This window comes from Anoplopoma fimbria, chromosome 12 (genome assembly GCF_027596085.1).
Source record: "Anoplopoma fimbria isolate UVic2021 breed Golden Eagle Sablefish chromosome 12, Afim_UVic_2022, whole genome shotgun sequence".
Classification (NCBI taxonomy): domain Eukaryota; kingdom Metazoa; phylum Chordata; class Actinopteri; order Perciformes; family Anoplopomatidae; genus Anoplopoma; species Anoplopoma fimbria.
The window spans coordinates 19,256,883-19,278,157 of NC_072460.1; the positions used below are offsets into that span (position 1 = coordinate 19,256,883).

Sequence of the window (21,275 nt, forward strand, 5' to 3'; positions counted from 1 at the left end):
TTTAACTTAAATGACAAAGAAAAATAGGTTTTTAGATTGTTTTTTTGCTAATTTATTTAATAAACATATTACATTGACACATGCTTCCCCATTGGGAGGGTAATGCTGCGGTGATGAGCGGCGCCTGGTTTACTCCAGACATGACAAAATGGTTCACATCAGACCAGAGAGTCTTATTTCTGGCAGTCTGAGAGTCCTTTTTTTGCAAACTCCAAGCAGGCTTTCACTTAGAAAATGCCTCCTTTCAGGATACTGCCATAATGCGCAGATCAGTTTGAGTGCTGCAGTGATGGTTGTCCATCTGGAAGTTTCTCCACAGAGGATCTCTGGAGCTCAGCCAGAGTGCTCAATTTGGCCAAGCAGCCAGCTCTAGGAAGAGACCTGCTTGTTCCAGACTTCTTCAATTTTATAATTATGGAGGCCACTGTGCTCTTCGGGGCCTCCAAGCAGCAGATTTTTATTCGTGGCCTTCGCCAGATCTTTTTTTCTCTGTTCTGTATTGTCAGTTGTGAGACCTTATATAGACAGCTGTGTGCCTTTCCTCATCAAGTCCAATCAGTTGAATTTAGCACAAGTGGACTCCAATCAAGGTGTGGCAACATCTCAAAGATGATCAAGGGAAATGGGAAACACCTGAGCTAAATGTCTGAATACTCAAGTCAATGGGATATTTCAGTTATTTTCTTTTTGATAACTTTGCAAACATTTCTAAAATCCTGTTTCACTTTGTCATTATGGGCATTGAGTGTAGATGGATTAGTGAAAAAATGTATTTAAACGACTTTAGCATAACTTTATATGTATAGTGAAAGGAAGAACTGTGCATTTATGGATTGAAAAAAACAAAAACAAAGTAAACATTATTATATGTAGATTACCACTCGGATTAGTGATTCAATAGTTTGTCTTTTCCCACCATTTGCACCAAGTTAACATAAGATTGTTTAACAGGCATAAGGTTTACCACGTTCATTGTCGTGGTGTAGCTTGTTAGCATGCTGCTAATTCGCACTAAACAACACAAAAAGATCTGAGTCTGATTGTAAGGTAAGTTATTTAGCAGGTTTTGGATCATAAATCAAACCATTTTCAACTCATGGTGTCGCTAGAAGAAAATTGAATGGATCACTGAAGTTTTTTAATTCATCCAGAGGTGAACATAAAAACATGGAGTGAAATGTTTTCGCTCGGCTCATGCAGGTCTGGGAAGATTTACAGCTGGCATCACAAACAGATTCTCTATTTGAGTAAACGGAACGTTCTGTTCCAGCAGACCAAAGTTAATATTCTCTACCAGTGAAAACACAACAACATTGACCACATTATCTGTTTTTTAAATAAGTTTATAACTAACTGGACAATTTCAGACACAGTTAAAATGATTGCTTGAAAAATATTTTTAAAATACAGAATACAGTCATTCCTAATCTCCAGCTGGTGAAAAACAATGTAGGTCTTTTCATTTGGTAAAATATGCAGTATACTGTAAAAATACGCAAAAGATATCAACTGTAAAATGCAATGTAAAATTGCATGAAATGAAAATACCTAAAATTTGAACTTCTAGGGTAACCTTAGGATTTTTCAACCTTATTTTCTCAAGTTTTTGTGTCTAAGTGACTAATGGGGACAACAATTACTGATACTGGTCCAGTATTGAGTGAGAGCGCTGCAACTGGGAGCTGCTAAGAGTATTTGTTTTTGCGACTGATAGGCTCAGATTGTTATTATAAGTGTCAGACAACATCATGTTTGTTTTTGTGTCTAACCAAGTCTCGCAAAAGGAGAAGTCTCGTTCTTAAAACTTGAGTGAGGGCTAGACCTCATCTTGTCCAATTGTCCAAATCAGGCAAATATTCAGCCATGAATCTTTTAGATAACACTTGACGCTTTCTGTAGTCCAACTGACACCGACACAATAAACTCATGGCATTCTTCTCTTCAACTCTCGCACGTTTCCACTGTTGTCTACTGGCAACAAGTCACCTTATGCAAGATTTCCAAACAACGCTTCTGCTTGAGCGAGACTTTGTTAGACACAATAACAAACAGATTCCTCAACCAGAAATATGTTTCATATCAAAATTTCTAAATAAGTGTGTTTCTGAACCATATATACGTTTCATACCAACATTATTACGTACATATATCAGTGTTAAAGTGTTTTAACCCCTCGTGGCACTTTGGGCGTTTCTCAATAATGTTTAGGCTTAGGCAACAAAACTACTTGGTTAGGTTTAGTAATAGAACATGTTTTAGGTAAACATAAGTACTTTATTTTATATTTCACACAAACCGCAAAAAACGGTTGTCAAACCATGTACGCCAACCTCCTACCTATGTAGATTTACACAGATTTTGATTAATCTGGGAGAAACGTAAACATAATTGATAGAGCGGGTTTGTAGTATGAGAATGTAATTTTTAGGAGACCAGGCTGGTAATTAGTTACATTCCCCCACTGCTACTCACTATTTTTGTTTAGACAAAATAACTTTCTGAACAACTTTCAGATCAGATACATTTGAAATCTTTTTTCTAGGGTGTTTTAAAGAAAAAAGTCCCAAACTTGATCCAGACAGAAATTCAAATAAACAACTGTGACCTACAGAGATAATTGGTCACTGTGAGACTTTGTGTTGACACTCAAAGTCCCTCAGTGACACGTGAACTCGGACAAGCCGGGTGGTTCACGCTGTCTGCTCATGCTGCTGATCAAATATAGAGCTAAAAACAGGATGACACCTGAGCCTCTCCACCAATCTGAACCCCTTTACCTGAAAAAACAAACATGAAATTACACAACCATGCACTTTGTCCACTTATACTGAGAATTAGATGTTATTTTTTCCCTCCTCTTATCTGTGCAGAATGAACTTGTACTGTATAATTTGTGGGACTCTTCCTGAGTAGCATTGCCTCACAGTCATGGCCCCGATACCTTTCACCCAGATTCCCCATTTATCTTGGAGCCAAGTCATTTGCAGGAACTTGGCCATGGCCCTGTCAACATTTTCCACTGACTATATTTCTGGGAGATCAGGGTTAAAAAAAAAAGACTCCAATTCGAGGATAGTGTTTCAATATGCATCATAAAAAATTAAAATCAAAGATAAATTCATATTCAGCTCTACATTGTGAGGGACACCCCTCAATAACGATATTAACCAGCACTGAGTTTCACCTTTCTTTCTATAGGGTGATAATTCCCAAACAAAGCAAAACATACTTAGTTGACTGAACAATTGGCGGCAACTACCAATTATTTGTTTATTCTGTAATAATGCAGCTGGAAAGACTGCAGCTCTCTTTCCAATTCACTCTCTAGTTCCTAAATACTGTAGAGGATTTTGGTTGAATCATCAGCATACAACATTTTGCACTGTCTAAAATGAATGGTTATCATTTGTAGGACAAAAAGCAAAATATAATTGTCCTTGACAGCTTCCTTGAGGTACACACTTCCTGTAAGTCGCTTTGGATAAAAGCGTCTGCTAAATGACTGTAATGTAATGTAATGTAATGTACACCTCAACTAGTGAATTTTCCACTTGAAAGTGAACCATTCAAGAGATAGTCAGTCTCATATAGACACATGGAAGCAGCTTTACCAATTTAGAAAGTTTGTTGTGACCGGTGAGGTGAGGTTTGCACTTCTACAGAGCTACTGTGGAGAGCGTCCTCGCCTACTCAGTCACCGTGTGGTATGGCAACAAACAGTTGGAAAGAGATTGGTGGCTCCTCTCACCTGGCTTGCCCTTTCCTAAAATCCCTTCCCTCCAGAGGGAGATTCCCCAGATTCCCGTCTAGGACATCTCCCTTCAGGAATAGCACATATCTGGATTCTTGAACTCCGACACACTAACATTTTTAGTTGTAGAACGAACATCACCCAACAATAACTTCAAGGTCGATAGATGTGTTTACGAATTTAGCAGCACAAAGCACTTTAGGGTTTTTATCTTTGTATCATATCATGTATGAATAAATGTGGTAACTGTGTTTTTTGCCTTTTTTAAAGAGATGGACTGAGGCAAATTTCTATTAATTGTGTAGGTACGGTAATGTATTGTATTGAACATGAACTTGGTAGATTTCATTGCTATAACAAGAATGGTTTAGATAATATGTTAATGCAAGTTAATGTCAACTCGCCGGTTTATACCAGACACAACAACAGCACCGGTATTGTTTTATTGTTTCTTTGTGTGAGTCAACGCGGTAAAATGTGTTAGTGTTGTGAATGTGGAACTACCAGAGATGCGGCTTTGAGTGTTTACAGGTGTTTATATTTCTGTCTGTCTGCGGACAGATTTTGTCATTGCAATAGCGTCACAACCGTACAAGAAACATTCAAGAAACCTTACAGGTGTGTAATTGCAAGGGGATCAATCTGATTAGCAGTCGACGCGCTCTACCACAAAGCCAACTGCCCTGCCCACATAACGGGAAGAAGCTTAGCTAAAATCTAATGAAAACACAATGACAACAATAAACAACTCAATTAGCACAGATTACGACTATATGGGTTTTATCACTCTACAACCCAAACTCACTGGACTAGAAGCCGGAGTAGAGAAAAATAAACTTCACTTTATACAGTCATAACCATGAATTATGTCTTACCCTTGCTATTTTGTATTTGTAATGTAAAGTTGCCTTAGAGTGCATATTTGCGCTGCTAATGGCTACTCCAATGTCTTTGGATCCTTTTTTAGTCAATTCAGCCGTCTGTATGCATTTGCATGGAATAGCATCATCAAGCAGCTTAACCTCAGCCTATCCTAAAGGCATTGGCCTTTACAAGCGTGAGCTAATCAGTGATGGTATACTAGGTAGATAAAAATGTCATGATATGAAAATTCAGGCGAAATAAGTGGCCTTAAAAACAGATTTTGTACTGATCAGATCCAACCACCGATGTTTTCTCTACAACCATTTTATGTTCTTTGCTATCTAGGTGGGAAATGAGTGACATTGTTAGTGAAGAACATTATGTAGCCTACCTGCGTGTGTAACGCTGGTACCCAACATGGCGGGGATAACAAAGAAAATCAAGAAAAAGTCATGTGACTGCAAGGCATCTATTGGTGTATTGAGAGTCACAGTCCTCATAAAATTGTAATAGTTAATTTCAAAACAATCTCTGATCAGTTAAATAAACTTTTACCCTCTATCAAAGGGCCTTTTTTGGTCATTCTGTTGTTTGAACTTTGTACTGAGAAACCCAGAGTGCCCTATGAAGTCATAAAAAGTGACCTGCATGATGGGAGCCCCCTGTGTCGGTTAGGTTTCACGGAGGGATTGTTCTTGGTCACAGGACAGTTTTAGACCCAAGTGCTTCTCTGATACGCTGCCAGAAATAGCGCAGCTTTAGAGGGCTGGCAGGACAGACCGGGCACTTTTTAAATGGGTAGAAGGCTAAAGACATGAATCATGGGTTTGGTCCTTTAAAATGGCAAATTATTTGTCCCAGTATGTTGCTCTAAATGCTTTGCATACAGTACTGGAAATATACGACTTTCCTGTTTGGACAGAAATGTTATCTGACAACATAACTGGACTGTCACTGCTCTGTCTATTCTTAGTTGTCAGTGTACACATTGCAAAATGTTCCCCACTTATCACTCCACTGAAAACTAAATTCAGAGAACTAGTACATGTATTGTTTCTTCTAACAGTTAACCGCACCCCATGTCTTCACAGTAATTAGACTATTTTAAGTCCAAATTGAAAATAAATTCAAAGAAAATTCAAAGAGATAAGTTTTACATGGGATTTGTGGCCCTGGCTTTTGAAAACTGGCCCTGCTACAGTAATATTTTGTAAATTAAGATTTTTTAGCCACTTACATTATTTTTGGCTAAGTCTAAACGCTGTCAACACAACATGTTGCATTTGAATAAAAATACACACATTATAAACTCTCTCCTTGCAGCACTTGTAACGTGAGCAGATTAATATCTTTTTTTAACAACAATGTGCTGAGGGAAGTGTAAGATTAAATAGAAGCTAGTGGGCTGCTTTATTTTAAGCCGTGCAGCTATTCTGGAAGGACATGTTCATCAAACTTAGCAACAGGTCAGAGCTGGCAGTAACTGACCTGCTTTCTGAAATGTGTTGCGTAAATGCTTGGGGTCAGCTAACTTTGGCTTCAGTTTCCTTATTTATTTATACATTTGGAGAACCAAAAATATGCATACATGTATTTCAATGTAATTGTTCTTTGTAAACCATAAACTTTTACTTTACTAAAAGCTGTTGACCCACATTGAAGCTCAGGAGCATCATTGTGTAAACTGTATTGACAACTGAATTAATCGTTCCTAATCATATCACAGCTCAACAGATTAGTTTGGTAAGTAGGCTGCTTGTGTTCGCTGACAGCTCCTCTGCTGTGTGAGTCACCTGAAGAAGAAGTGACAATAGCAATGAAGATTTGAGGTTCATTATAATACCTACATATAATGACCAGTCTATAAAGGTTAATAACATCTGTGTGGGATCAAAAAACACACCATAAGTGCTGACTGTAAGCATTTGATTTATTATTATTATCAGTTGAAAGTAACAAGAAGAATATAATGGAAAAAACTTTTTACATACTTTTTTTTAAAGCTTTTGGTCATAATAAAAATATACTATACATGGGCAAAAAAGTAAAAAGCATTGGTAAAAGGTAACAAACACCATCATCATTTCCATCTCCATTGATGGACTATGTGATTGGTGAGGGGCCGAGGGTGAGGGGGCGGTGTGGGGGTGGAGGTGGAAGGCGAGGCGACGGAGTCTAGGATGAAGAAGGTGGAGGGTTCGACGTTTCAGACTTTCCGTTTTCACTGCTTTCACTGAGTTGTCTGTTCAAAACCATCTCCCTGGCGATGCAGGTCACCTGACCGTTGGCCACTGTGTAGGTACTGTTCCTGCAGCACAAAAGAAAGGTTAGTTTTACCCCACAGAACCAACTGCAGCTGCACCCGATTAAATTACATTTGGTTATGTTTACATATTATAAAAACTCACTTTTGAGATTCAGATCCGTTCTGCATGCCGGGCTGGTTCGGTTTTGCTAAGAAAAATGAGGTCCACCAGTGGCCAGAATCTTGCCTTGGAAGACCTGCAAATAACATATTTAAATTTTAGACGGGAGCTCAGTTTGGTGAAGGGAGATTTTGACTTTTGACACTTCTAAAAACTAAACATTGTCTTTTTCTTCTTTTATACCTGGGGGGTGTGGAATGACCTCTCCTGTGAACTCAGCACTGCCACAGGAGCTGTTGCTGGAGTTGGACCCTAGTCGCCCTGGAATAAAAAAAGATAAAACTCATATATCTCTATCTTATCAAAGACAAAAACATGCTTCCACAGGGAGAATACAATACAATATAAGGGACCTCTCACTCACTTCTATAGTAATCATGGGTGGCGATGAGGGAGCCAGTTGATGGAATTGCTGCCATTTTCTCCGCCCTTTGTTGGAAAACCGCTCAAAGATGGAAAATGGAAAACTAGAGGGGAGACAAGAGGAAAATAGATGGTTCAGGTATTATTAGTCTGGAAATATAATAAGACAATTGAATGCTGTTATATTGTCACCATAATTTAATTTCCCTACATTTTTTAAATCGTACATATCTTTTATTAAATGTTTATTACACCTGCGTATATTGTTATCACCAAAAATCTCTTGCTTTGAAAAGCAATGCATCCAAGCACCAAATGACCCCTTTACAAACATACATTGCATACTTCCTGGGGTCATGGAGACATGAGATGAGAAAGCACATCTGCACTGACAGCATTTATAGAACTCAGGACCCATTTCAGGGAAAGTTTCTGCTGCATTCATTCATGCTCTCTCTGCTTTATTTCTGTCCACTGAGTGATACATCAGAAGCAGCTGCTTCCTAGAATCTGGTTTCCCATGACTCAAATTACCAGAATGAGTCTACATGTCTGAACTCTGATAGCTTAGTGCATGAGCTGGCTGCATGGCCGTGGAACTTACTAGCAAAAGATTGTGCTCTAATCACAGAGGGCATATTTGTATAGCTGGTAGATGTCCAATCTACGACTGTGTTCAGCACAGGAAATAACAGGTGGCTCTATCCAATTGGTTTAATGCCAAAAAAGTCTGAAGAATAAGCTTAACCTTATTTCAGGATGTATTCAAAGTGCAACAAAATGTGTTGAATATTAGAAAATGTGCAGGAACAAACATGTCACATGTATTTTATACTCTTAAAAGGAGAATATGTGAGCAGCCTGGAGAACAATAAAGCTTAACACCAGGTGAGCAGCAGATGGCTTTGAGATTTCATGGAACAGGACTTTATATCTTAGATAAACACAGCTGCAGACGCATAAACACTTATACAAAAGTTAGAAGTAAATGATATCTACTAACTAGTAGCCTATCTAATGTATGAGCTTAAATCATGTTTTTGAGATTCAGTTAATAAAATATTTTATAAAAGGACACCTGTAGATATAACTGACAGGTATTCTCACTTCAGAATAGTATAAAAAAATCCCAGCAGATTACCAGCTAAATTTTGTGATTAAAACTTAGTTGATGTCTAAACACACAAAAGAAGAACTTGTAATAAGATAAGATAAAATAAGATAATCCTATTAGTCCTGCAGCGGGGAAATTTACAGGATTACAGAAAACCCAGATAAAAGAAAATAAAAAAACAAGTATTATAAATAAGCAATAAAAACAGTAAAGAATCCACAATAACTGAAATATTATATGTACAGACAGCAAAACTATTCTAACTATAATTGCACATGTAATGACCTACCTTTAAGATCAGGATGCGGTGGTAAGGTGCGGGTGGCTTGAAGAAGAAGCGGTGCTAGTTGTAACGATGGCCCATTTGTGGATGAACGCTCTGTGTCGACCCGTCGCGGTCAATAAACTGCTGCTGCATCTGCCTCCGCTCGTCAGGAGGACCTGCTTTTATAGGGTCTGGACTCGGCAGTGTGCTGGGGGCGGGGCCTGTGACAAGGGGCGTGGTCTAAGACAAGGGGGCGTGGCCTATGGCAGCTGGAGCACACACAACGTGCTGTTGATTCTGTTCCATTGAGGACGCGTGACATCAGACATCCAGCTTTGGAGGGGATTAAATTAACCCGCTGATGTTAAAGACTGACGGACGTAACTCCACGTCACGATTAAGTTATGTTATAAAGTCACATTCAAATTAGTGACAGGTTTAATATGTACGTTTTTATAAGTTATGTACTCTGAACGTCCCAACTTCAGCAAGACGAATTACGTACAACCCTATGAAGTATCTACAACTGCGCTTTCCGCACCTATAAATAGTATGGTATTTTCTGAATATGTATCTCTCCCTGGTGGTCTAGTGGTTAGGATTCGGCGCTCTCACCGCCGCGGCCCGGGTTCGATTCCCGGTCAGGGAACGAGTCTTTTCTTGCTTATCTCCAGTTGGTTTACATATTAACACAATTTTCATTTTGACCTACATGTTTATATAACAATACAAATGTCTGCCACTGAACTAAATGTTGCAAGTGCTCACAATCAGATGTCAGAAATGTCACCCTTATTCTGCATTAAAGTTATAGTCCCCCATACAGCTTGGAATATATCAGTGCATTTTCTTCTGTGAGTATCAGTTTATGTATCGGTATCCACTTTTGATTTCAATTAAAGTGGATTTCATGCAGTAGAGGGGACACGTCTAGTTTCCATATCCTGAGCAAAACTGTAAACACATTTGAAGTCTCTAGCGCCTCCCAAAGGCTCAGAACAGAATAAGGCCATCACCACCACTGACAGTGGCCTAGGCTTTAAAAACATCTCTTAAATTGAGTACACCATACAAGTAGATTAAATGAACTTGACATGACTATCGACAACCAAACACCATTCAATTGACTTTAATTGAAAAATCTTAAAGTACAAAAATACTTCTTGTTTGTGATATTTCGTTTTGTAAATGTCACAATTAATGTCAATGAATGCATATTGCAAATACAAGATGGGTTTACTGCACACTTCATGCCAAATGAAATAACTCACACATTCAATTTATCATACATGAAGAAATATAACATATTCACTATTTTTACATTTAAGTTTAAAATAATTTTCCATTGCAATGGTAATACATTCTATTTGTCATGTTGAAATAATACAATATATGACAGTGGTTAAATTAAAACAGACAAGGGAGCAAAATAACATTATTTCATAACTTTACAAGGTATGAAAAAATTGTGATATGTTTAGAAGGGTCCACCTCATGTGCGTGAGGATCTTCTTTCAAACCCAGAGGTGTCTCCGTTATTTGTGAGACCGCCACTCACCTTGTCCTGTGTGATCCAGACAGAAGTGATCAATACTCAATAATATACACAGTAACAACACTCTTTCACTGGTGGATCGACAAACTCACCTTCACATTTCCAACCATTTCCTCGAAAGACTTGAATGTAGAGGAATGTCTACGGAGAAACGTAAAGACAAATTACACAGGACATATTTGACAATCTGTTTTTTTCTATAAGTCATGTATATCATGTCGTATATATAAGAATAGCAGTGATGCTTTACCTCATAGACGGCACACTCATGGTGTGGCTCAGGGTGCTTTGTGTCACATTGGATAGGCGGAAGAGAAAATGAAGTTTTAACATTATAAGTGACAAGCAAAGCTTAAAAACTTCATACGAAATCAGCAAACATATTTATTTATTTACCAGGGACAGTGAACTATCAACATTTCAGTTTCCAAGTCAATGTAAATGTGCCAGTTAGCTAATAAGTACATTTTCATCTGTAGTCCCTGGGCAGGTTGAACATATAAACATATAAAAAAATAAACCATATAATGTCTATTTATTTATTCACTAATTGTACTTAAGTAAGAATTTCCATATTATGCTACTTAATACTTCTACTCAACATTTTGGAGGATAATTGTCATTGTAATATTTATTTTAGTTGCTAGTTGCTAGTTTCTTTGTAGAGTTGCTAGTTTCTTTGTAGATTCAGATTGTTAATATAAATCAACTAATACATTATGATGTAATAATGCATGAATAATTATAATCCAGTGATACATTCGGCATAATGAGTACTTTTACTTTTGGTACATTGAGTATATTTTGAATTATTTTGTACTTTTACTTAAGTAAGATTGTGAAGGACTTTTACACACACACACACACGCACACACTTGGACTCAGACCATTCAGCCTCACCACAATGAGCTCAGTTCATTCTTACCGTGGTGGACTCGGAAGAGGCAGAGCTCTGTTGAGATAAAGACAAACAGACGGTTAACGTCACACCAGCTTCTGTTTCCACATTGATGACAACAGGCTGTGACTGTACTGTCCCAATTGGACAACTACAATACATTAAACCAGTGTTTTAATTCTTGTTCTGACATAGTAGATCCAAGTAGACAAAGATATAAATTGATAAATAGCAGTAAAATTGTGGAAAGAAAAGTGCTTTAATAATATTCTGGCAAGGCATTTTCTTATTATCCTTTTGTCTTTCTTAAATGTATTAATGTGCGATATGGATTCCTGCTTGTCAATCTACCTGGCTGCATTAGCCAAGAGCTTTTCCTACCAGGCATCTCATTGGTAGCTTTTGCACTATTGACATGCAGAGTTTGGTATTTTGTATCTTGATCTCAAGATAATTATTTTGCAACGTTTTGCTAGTTAAGACTCAAATATAATCTATTTTTTTACAAATATAATTGGGAAATTATTAAACTTTTTCTTTTCAGAAATTAGGAGACAGTAGCTGGGCCAACCCTGATGATACCTCATCTCTGCCAGTCTCCTGGTGATGTTCATGCCCATAATGGACAGTGCGGATGATGTCACCTGGCCTGCATGAGTGAGACTCTCCCGTGTCCTCATATATCTATAGGTAAAAGAAGTAATAGCAGTCAGGAATAACAGAGGACGTTCACAACATTGCCAACACACATGTGTCACTTACAGAGCGCACAAAGGTATGAATTCAACATAAATGAAACAGTTAACAACAGGCGCACATACGTCAGTGGCTTTGGTCCGTGTGGCTGGAGAAGCATGCATACTCTGTTTTTAACAGTCCAGTCCTGCCATTACCTGTTTATACAACTGCTCCTTCTACTAAGTCAGGCTGTAAGGCTATTAACGTGGCACCAATCCTATTCAACCTGGAAAATCCCATCACACCATTTCTTAGAAGAGAGTCCTCTTAAACATGTGAGCACAGGACAAACCATTGGGGGATCCCTGCGCCATGAAAAGCAGTAGATGTGTTTTTTTATATATATATATATGATGCAAGCGTGATGACTCAGCACTCACATGTTGGAGTGGCTGATGTCATCCAAAGTAGCAGAGGCTGTGAGATATCTGAAACAAGGGCAGAACATGCACAAGTGGACGGATTATTATCCCGACTTAAGGCAGAGCGCACGTCAGTCATTAGTGTGCTTTCCATGGTTATGTAACCATGTCAAAGTAAGACAATGCGTGGCGAATGGTCTGCCAGAGGAGAGGCTGTTATCTTAAGCCTGGTGAGACTAGACTTTTTTTTTTTACCATCCAACAGCTCTTCACGTTCAATGAAAATGGCAGTCTAAACTTGCAATGTTTAGGAGAATACTAGTGCACTTACGGGGCCGAGGTCTGGACGTCTTGCCAGCTTTTGGACAGGTTCTGTTTGATGTTACTGAGAGGACTCATACCCAGCTGCCTCCTGATGTCTGCTGCATATTTTTCTCTGACCAAAAGAACCTGCCTCAATGTCTGAATTTCATCCTCCATCTAGAAAAACACAAAACAGCTAGATCAGTAGAGAGATACTGTTAAAATATATCTACCTTTGGTGATTAATAGCCCCAAAAATAGCTGCACAACCTTCGCAAGTTCAATCCGTAGATTGTCAATGTCCTCCTCTGTTAGATCTGAGTCTGTCCATCCATTTTCTGTTATCCCCGTAGAGAAGCTCAGGGATGATGAAGCACCGTCAAAACCTGACAAAGCATTGGGCAAATACATGCAAGACAGTTTAAAAACTATTTATATAGACAGATAGTAGATAAAAAGATGCATGTACGGTGTTGCAAACTTTTTAATATTGTCTAATAAGTTTAAAACGACAGAAAGTACAGTACCAGTCAAAAGTTTGGACACACCTTCTCATTCAACTACTTTGAAGAATCTAAAATATAAAACATATTCTGGTTTGTTGAGCATTTGTTTGTTTACCACATAATTCCATATGTGTTCCTTCATAGTTTGGATGTCTTCAATATTAATCTACAATGTAGAAAAAAATAATAATAATAATAAAGAAAAACCATTAAATGAGAAGGTGTGTCCAAACTTTTGACTGGTACTGTAACCCAGTGGTATCAGCATAAATGGTATACTCTGCAATAGTGGACACAGTCGGAGCTGTCCACGGTGCTGAACTAACAGAAGCTAACAGCTGACGTGACTTGTTGCACGCAGAGCTGCCGTCAGCAGAAACACAGCATGCCTACGTGCAGCCGCCGACATAAACTAACAGATATATGTGTGATACAGATTTCTACCAATGTGAATCAGGTCTTACCCGGTCGGTTCATCGCTGCCTCACGTTCACCTCCGGGGTGTTTTTGGCCTGTGTAGCTAGCAGCAGCCGCCTGAGCTGCGCAAGAGCCAATCAGCTCCACCGAGAGAGGAGCAGGAGGCAGGCTCAGCCGGGAGATCACTGAGGCTGTCACTGCACTGATGCTGTATTCATGTGGGATATTGAGCAATGGCGCAGTGTACAAATACTATGTTACAAGTATAAAAGCATGCATGCAAAGGCATTCATAAATACTCAGAACACCAAAAATAAAAGTACTGATTGTGCAGAATGGCCTATTTCAGAATAATATAATAGCTATTGTATCAGCAGCTGGTAAAATAATATAATAGCTATTGTATCAGCAGCTGGTAAACAATCTGGAGTGAGCACAGTAATATAAAATCATCTGCATTATAAATACTTAGAACACCAAAAGTAAAAGTACTGATTGTGCAGAATGGCCTATTTCAGAATAATATAATAGCTATTGTATCAGCATAAAATGGACTAATTCAATCTATTATACAGCTGGGTAGCTTCATTGATAATAATACATACTATTATACCTAACAATTGATTTACAGTCTGTATTAATAATCTGAATCTTGAGCACAGTGACTGATCTCTAATGCTGTATAATGAATACACAAATATAGAAGCATTTGCAATACAATATGTAGGACTATTAATGCTACTTAATACTTGTACTCGTAATTGTAATTTTACTTTTGCTTCACTTCATTTATTTGACATTAGTTGCTCGTTACTTTGCAGATTCTGATTATTTACAAAAATCCTTTTGTAAATCCTTAAGTAATAAATACTTAGAACACCAAAAATAAAAGTACTGATTATGCAGAATGGCCTATTTCAGAATAATATAATAGCTATTGTATCAGCAGCTGGTAAAGGTGGAGCTAATTCAATCTGCATTACAGCTGGGTAGCTTCATTGATAATAATACATACTATTATACCTAGCATTGATTTACAGTCTGTATTAATAATCTGAATCTTAAGCACAGTAATTGATCTCTAATGTTGTTTAATGAATACACAAATATAGAAGAATTCCCAATACAATATGTAGGATTAATTAAAGTATCGAAAGTAAAAGTACTCATTTTGCAGAATGGTCCTTGTCAGTGTCGGATAAATTTAGAGAAGTAAACAGCCCAATATTAACCGCTGAAATTGTAAGGAGTTGAAGTATAAAGTAGCCTAAAATGTGACTAGTCTAGTAAAGTACCTCAAAATTGTACTTAAGTACAGTACTTGAGTAGATGTAGTAAGTTACATTCCACCACTGGTCATCACATCTAAGATGAGGAATATGAGGCACAAAACTAAGTGTATGTCCATCAATATATTTATGATATTTATGATATCAAGTTTAAATAACCATAGGGCCGGCCTAACCTATTTAAGCATGTAATTAGCATAAATATTATAGTGAGTTAGAAATTCATGCATGAGATTCAAAGTATGTAACAAGAAATCCTCAAATCCTTTACAGTATCTAAATAAAAATAGTAATACTATAGTGTAAAAATACTGTCCTGCATTCAGAATCTTACTTTATATGAGGTATTATCAACAACATATACTTTAAGTATCGAAAACCAGACACCAGTATAACAGCCTTTATAGTATTATACAGACAGAATGACTCTTGTCACTGTTACAGTACACTATAATGATTAATATCCCAAATGATTAAAAACTTTAGTGGCGCATCAATGTTGTAGTTGAAGGTTGAACTCAATTTAACTATTTAACTTTCAGTATTTTAATGTATTTTATATACTGTTGAGCAGTCTTATCTATAACAATATACGGTATTTTATAAAATGATGATATGCATCTTAACTATTAATCTGTTAAGATGCAGTCAAACAAATGTAGTGCCAAAAAAATACCTCTAATATAAATGTAGAAGTGTATAGTAGAATAAAATTAAAATACTCAAGTAAAGTACAAGAACCTAAAACTTTAGGTAAATAAAAACTTAGATGGCTTTACAATTTGAAGGAGTCACATAAAATACAATTAGTTTTTTTGTAAATTCTCATTTATAATGATTATTCCACAATTAATTGGTAAAATCAAAGACTTGTCTCCATCTACTGGCAAATAATGCCACTACACTTCAGTGTGTGCAAAGTCTCCTGTCAAGGCAGAAAGATGCTTTTAGTTTTGTGTGTTCATAGCATCATGTTACACTGACATAAACAACAGCGGCAAATCAAGACAGCATGTTGATTTAGGATGAGGATCTAGTATTAATAGTCCGAATTTGGTTTACTTGTATATAAGTGACCAATAAACATTAATTAATTCTAAAACTTCACAACTTTACCGTTTACTTTGCATTTAATTTTGCACTACTTTCATTATGTCCACATCACACATATATATATGTATTGTAGGAAACTAAAAATGTCTGCTGGGATTATAAAGTACTACATCTATATTTATATCTATATAGATATATCTGTATATATTCATCTGATATTTGGCTTATTTTGTGCTAAGTATAGTAATTGTAAAATTCAAACATTCTTGAAAACTATAAAAAAAAACTTCGGGTCACAAGTCAAAATGTTCAGGAACATTTATTCAACGACAGCAATTCAGATCAATGACCATTTGTTTTCTTCCAGACACACAGTTACCATGCTACAACATAAACGTTAAGGTTTATACTTTATATGGGCGAAGTGTATGTACAAACGATCTTAACCATTAAACCATTCCTTGCTAAATTTAATGGTTACATTACAACACCATACCAGTTAAAATGATAGCCATCATCAAGTATGATTTAAATAAAATTCCAAAAATGCATCATTTAACCATTTCACTATAGGTACACTATATATACTATGTTGTCTTTTTGTGTAGTCATTTCCTGATCATTGATCCATTATAGTTTTGTTTTTTTTAAACACACAGTGCATTCAACTTAGAACATTAACAGTAGCATCTTTCAGTATCTCTATGAAAAAGCAATGACAGGAACATCTATGTTTCATCAAGGGTTACAGGAAACATCATACAAGGGCCACAGAGGTCAACATCCATACCGTTAATAGCAGAGGGTGGGCAACAGGCGCTCACCAATTGTAAACCATTGAAACACATTATTAGCATTTATGAAACGGACAATGTGGCAAAGATGTTCATGGCAATTTATGGCAATTTGCAAATCTGTGACAATATATGCAAATTCAGTAGTATGAAAAAATCTAGAGTAGTTTTACTTGGAGCTGCCTGTAGCAGAGAGCTCACAGATGATATGCCTGACGAGCTTCTTACTCTACATGGATTAAAAAAAGTCAACAATGATAAACGACTACAGCATAGGACAATATGTCATCAGACTTCAGTTCAAAACACAAAGACTAAAAACATGAAGTAAATCATATTCTTCCCTACCTAAAATATCCCTAATGTGGATGTTCTGTATTCAGCTTTATTTCCCAGCTATGAAGAGTGTAACATGTTTTTTTCCACAACACATTAACTACTTCACATATTAAAGACAGCTCAGAGTTAAAAAACATGTCACCCTCTGAACAAGCTGCTGATAAATCGGTTATTATTATGTTATTTCTCCCTATTGACAGCCCTCATCAGAGCCGACTGGATTACCTGGAGCTCCTTGGCTTCAAATACCGCAAGATCAATAAGTAAACAGAAATAACTATTATTAGATTAAATTAATATCTTTCTGTCTCAATTATTTGTGACTTCCCTGACATAAATTACGTTTGCTATTGGTATGAACAAATAAACCAAAAAAGAGCAGCAAGTCATCATATCACCAAAATAATCTAGATGCCTAACTTGAAGTTTGGACAAATGTAATTTAATACTTAATGCCAATGAGAAACTACTTCATTTATATGTTAATTATCGCTTCTAATTTCTGAATCCTGTGTCAAAAGTTTTTTATCTATCAGAAGTAACTGCTGTGTTGAGGAAAAAGGCAACAAATATAAAATGAAACAAAGATTCTTGTTAGGTTTGGTTGAGAACAATAGATCAACACACTATAACTAATCCACCCGGGCTGAAAATTGCCATAAATAGATGCAATAGTGCAATGCAAGAAATTTCGAACCAACATAACAAAATTACCTTGACAATAACGGTCATTAATGGTCATGACGACCTGTTCAGTGCTGCAGGAAAGAAAGGGAAGTAGTCTCCATCCTGCAAAGACAAGCTGAAATAAAGCTGAGGCAGAAGAATGGAAAGCCAATACTAATTAATAACGAGAATGTTACACCAGCAGGCATTTATGAAACAAATGTCTGCGAATAAAGCTCTGTGCCTTAACAACCTCATTATTCATATTAAAAACTCTCATGGGAGCACACTACAGACACACAAACACAGTGCCAAAGACGTACTGCAGGTCTGACAATGGCAGGTGGCATGTTCAACTAAAACAGTACTGATTGCGAATCCGAAGTGACATATTCACCATTATATATATATGACAACTCTGTTCTCCAGGGTTTAATGACGGCACTGATCACCTCAACAAACAGACACATCTCTCCAAGCTCCTCCCTGACCCATGGTTCTCCTTTCCTTCAGCATAAAATACCACGTAAACTTTAACCCCTCCGCCTCCTCCGTGAGAACTGTACTCGTTTGAATATATTGCACAAAGATATGCACCTACATTATGAGTCTTGCAAAGTAAAAATGTTGCAGAAGATTAAAGAAAATCTGGAGACCATGTTTTATAAACAGTGCATGCTACACCATGATGCAAAGTGTGCGAAACGGGGAAAGTGGGGTAGGCGACCTGTGCGGTTAAAGGCCAAGGAATACAAAAGAATAGATAAAAAAAAGGGAAACGTAGGTTGTTTCTCTTTTTCGTCTTGTACTTGGGGGGGGGGAAATAAGTTGTGGACCAATCAGGGAAGGGGTGTAAGGAATGTGACTTCATTAGTTCCTTTCATGGGGCCATGCTCACTAGTCCCTCTCCTCCACATGGAGTTCTTTCGGAAGTGGAAAGATGGATTGCCCCTTTCTTACATCTCACTGAGGTGGAGCAGGGAAGCAGGCAGGACCGCAGGCCAGGATTAACGGGGAAAGGAGGTTTAGTTGAAGCCGGTGTCGGTGTGGTAGGAGTGGTGCCCATCCGATGTTAACTGGGTTGTCTCTGTTGCCGATGGTTGCAGCATTATAGGGTCACCCCCAGCCTCTGCTTGACAAATAGAGATATATTCAGCCTCCTCCATTGCGCCTGTTAATAATCCTCGTAACAAAATTCAAAAGGGGAGCGGCAACACAGGGGGATTCAAGTCTCACCTCTCTCATCAGACTGCAACTGAGCCTCCAGGTCCTCGGGGGACACGTAAAATTCCTGCTCCTGGCCCTCCCGAGGTCGTGGTTTACATTTGCCACAGCAGCAGTTACAGCAGCAACATAGGCAGCAACAGAAGTAGCACCCAGTGGCCAGACCGCAGAATACGAACAGAGCCTGAAGGGAAGAGAAGAGTCAATGTGTGAACAAGAAATAGGAAAAAAAAGAAATCACAGAGCAAATAGTGATAAATCAAGTCTTACCTTTGCCCACCAGCTTGAAAGGACAAAGTAAGTGTTCACATTCTCCTCTCCAAACTGCTCAGCCACATATAGTCCCAGAGAACCATATCGGTCATAAATATTACGCTTTGTGGGGTCATTCAGAATCGCGTGAGCGTTGTTTATCTCCTTGAACTTATCGGCTGCCTCTGGATTGTCTGGATTCTTGTCTGGGTGGAACTTCAACGCCAGTTTCCTGCGCAGAAAGCCGGCAAAAAGACAATGAAATACAAATAGAAATCACAGCAGCTATTCTGTGGTAATTATGCGAGGTTAGTCGCAGAGGGACGCCTCACCTGTAGGATCTCTTAATATCATCTGATGTGGCCACCTTCTCAACTCCCAGCACGAGGTAGAGAGACTCCCCAGCGGTGGACAGAGAGCGCTGCCTCTGATGCTCTGATGCCATGATGCCTCACGTCCACAGGCTGGGCACACACGCAGAAAAAATACATTGATTGGGCTGCAAGTCACAGCCAGGCCTGCATTGGTAAGATAACCTGTTTAGCTGTGATATATATCCGTTTCAAAAAAATATCAGACCTTAAACTACAGTGAGGCCTGTGTGACTGCAGGCAACAGCTGGTCCTGTAAAAGCTATGCGTGGAAATACGCAGCTCTGTTTGAAATATAGGTGGAAAAGGTTAAAGAGCTATAAGGGCAACATGTTGGATGTATTATATTTCCCTTTAATAAAGACATTTTCACCTTTTTCAGTGCAAATAGCAACGTCACACTGTACATGGTCTAGTTTAATTTCTACATGGCTATACTGTAACTGTGACATATTGGCAGGACCACTGACTGCCTCTGCTGCTGCAAGTAAATCAGTAACTGACATCCAAACAGCCTAGAATGCTGCAATAGAAAAAGATTAAGAAGGCATCTGCAATTTAAAAAAAAAAGAAAAAAAGAATAGAGGATAACGCCATTCCTGAGAATATAGCTGCTTCCAAATGGGTGTCATCGTGATTCAAATGCATAGCCACTGGTCTATTTGAAGCCCTGCACAGCTTATTTCAACATTTTTACCCTAAAAACTGTCTGCTGACAATTGTGTGTCAAATCCCCCCTTTTTGCATCCCGATTTTAAACTGTCTACAAGAAGGATGAGATGGAGGAATACGATGCAAGGAGCATAATCTCTGCAGGCATCATCATCATCAGCAGCAGCACCGCTACAGTGTAGCGCGCAGCATCCATGTTGGTTTGCTTCCTGGCCTGTGCTTGATGCGAGCCAGGGATGGGTTGTCAGCAGTAATTTTCAAGGGCAAGGGGCAGTGTCTCCGGGACGAATAAATGACCGACTTGCACCTTTCGGTCTCACCTTTCAGTCGGCTCCGATGCGCTGCAGCACTGACGATCCCAGCAGGTTATATTCTTGAAGACAGTGTAGCGTGACTATGGCTGCATCTCGCACGTACCCGAACCCTCTCTGGCTCCCACTACGCAATCAGGGACAGCTGCAGCAGTACGCTGACTCCACCCACAACACCCCCATCCCTCCATCACCCCTCCCATCCCTCCATCCATCCCTCCCATCCAACCCCCCCATCTCCCCTTGAAGACCGGTGCATATACCGCACTGTCAATCTGAATTGTGCTTAAACAGACAAATACACTGTAGTGGTATTTCATTCATGGCATTAAGACCACTTAACATTAATTGAATGGTCTTTAAACTTCTGTGCTAATGATAGTTATAATAATTATTCTGTCTATTCTTGCAGACTTAGTAATCTCTTTTAAATCACACACATAGGCCTACCACATGACACATGACAATAAAAACACTGTGCAATAATAGTTAAAATAGTTTTTTTCTGTCTGTAAATATTATATTTCAGTTGTTGTGTTTTTCTACTGTTTTTGTTGCTTATTTATAATACTTGCTAATATTTTTTATTTTTTTATTTTTATCCTGTCTTTCTTTGCTATGTCTCTTGTTTTGCACTATCCTCTATGCTGCTGTAAGCCTGCAAATTTCCCCGCTGCGGGATTAATAAAGGATTATCTTATCTTATCTTATCTTATCTTTTACAGAATGGCTTTTATGTGAT

General features: G+C 38.1%; 3 protein-coding genes and 1 non-coding gene across 4 annotated transcripts; 1 reads left to right on the top strand and 3 right to left on the bottom strand.

Moving 5' to 3' along the window:
- Nucleotides 1-6,524: 6,524 nt before the first annotated feature.
- Nucleotides 6,525-8,958, bottom strand: ppdpfa (pancreatic progenitor cell differentiation and proliferation factor a). Its single transcript, XM_054609588.1, has 5 exons — nt 8,808-8,958; nt 7,406-7,508; nt 7,225-7,302; nt 7,024-7,117; nt 6,525-6,923 (listed from the first exon to the last, which is right to left on the bottom strand). Exons 2-5 carry the CDS (start codon nt 7,458-7,460, stop codon nt 6,791-6,793), a joined length of 360 nt encoding a protein of 119 aa, XP_054465563.1. The 5' UTR covers nt 7,461-7,508; nt 8,808-8,958; the 3' UTR covers nt 6,525-6,790.
- Nucleotides 8,959-9,360: 402 nt separating this feature from the next.
- Nucleotides 9,361-9,432, top strand: trnae-cuc (transfer RNA glutamic acid (anticodon CUC)). Its single transcript has one exon. It is a non-coding gene; the product is annotated as a tRNA-Glu (tRNA).
- Nucleotides 9,433-10,180: 748 nt separating this feature from the next.
- LOC129100275 (tumor protein D54-like) lies at nt 10,181-13,655 on the bottom strand. The gene is made up of 9 exons (XM_054609867.1): nt 13,610-13,655; nt 12,910-13,025; nt 12,668-12,816; nt 12,355-12,402; nt 11,819-11,920; nt 11,264-11,290; nt 10,589-10,624; nt 10,431-10,479; nt 10,181-10,347 (listed from the first exon to the last, which is right to left on the bottom strand). The coding sequence occupies exons 1-9, from the start codon at nt 13,620-13,622 to the stop codon at nt 10,276-10,278; spliced, it is 612 nt and encodes a 203-aa protein (XP_054465842.1). The 5' UTR covers nt 13,623-13,655; the 3' UTR covers nt 10,181-10,275.
- A 3,896-nt stretch (nt 13,656-17,551) lies between these two features.
- dnajc5aa (DnaJ (Hsp40) homolog, subfamily C, member 5aa) lies at nt 17,552-20,636 on the bottom strand. The gene is made up of 5 exons (XM_054609410.1): nt 20,543-20,636; nt 19,512-19,643; nt 19,198-19,411; nt 18,940-19,111; nt 17,552-18,832 (listed from the first exon to the last, which is right to left on the bottom strand). Exons 2-5 carry the CDS (start codon nt 19,622-19,624, stop codon nt 18,729-18,731), a joined length of 603 nt encoding a protein of 200 aa, XP_054465385.1. The 5' UTR covers nt 19,625-19,643; nt 20,543-20,636; the 3' UTR covers nt 17,552-18,728.
- Nucleotides 20,637-21,275: the final 639 nt, after the last annotated feature.

Excerpts from the sequence above, each read along its gene's own strand:
- ppdpfa (XM_054609588.1), bottom strand. The coding sequence starts at position 7,460 with ATGGCAGCAATTCCATCAACTGGCTCCCTCATCGCCACCCATGATTAC. Across the intron at positions 7,118-7,224 it reads GGTCATTCCACACCCCCCAG|GTCTTCCAAGGCAAGATTCT; the intron begins GTATAAAAGAAG and ends TGTTATTTGCAG. Across the intron at positions 6,924-7,023 it reads AACGGATCTGAATCTCAAAA|GAACAGTACCTACACAGTGG; the intron begins GTGAGTTTTTAT and ends TTTGTGCTGCAG.
- LOC129100275 (XM_054609867.1), bottom strand. Across the intron at positions 12,817-12,909 it reads TACGGATTGAACTTGCGAAG|ATGGAGGATGAAATTCAGAC; the intron begins GTTGTGCAGCTA and ends GTGTTTTTCTAG. Across the intron at positions 11,921-12,354 it reads GACATCAGCCACTCCAACAT|ATATATGAGGACACGGGAGA; the intron begins GTGAGTGCTGAG and ends TTTTACCTATAG.
- dnajc5aa (XM_054609410.1), bottom strand. The coding sequence starts at position 19,624 with ATGGCATCAGAGCATCAGAGGCAGCGCTCTCTGTCCACCGCTGGGGAG. Across the intron at positions 19,412-19,511 it reads GATATTAAGAGATCCTACAG|GAAACTGGCGTTGAAGTTCC; the intron begins GTGAGGCGTCCC and ends CTTTCTGCGCAG. Across the intron at positions 18,833-18,939 it reads GTTGCAGTCTGATGAGAGAG|AGGCTGGGGGTGACCCTATA; the intron begins GTGAGACTTGAA and ends TTTGTCAAGCAG.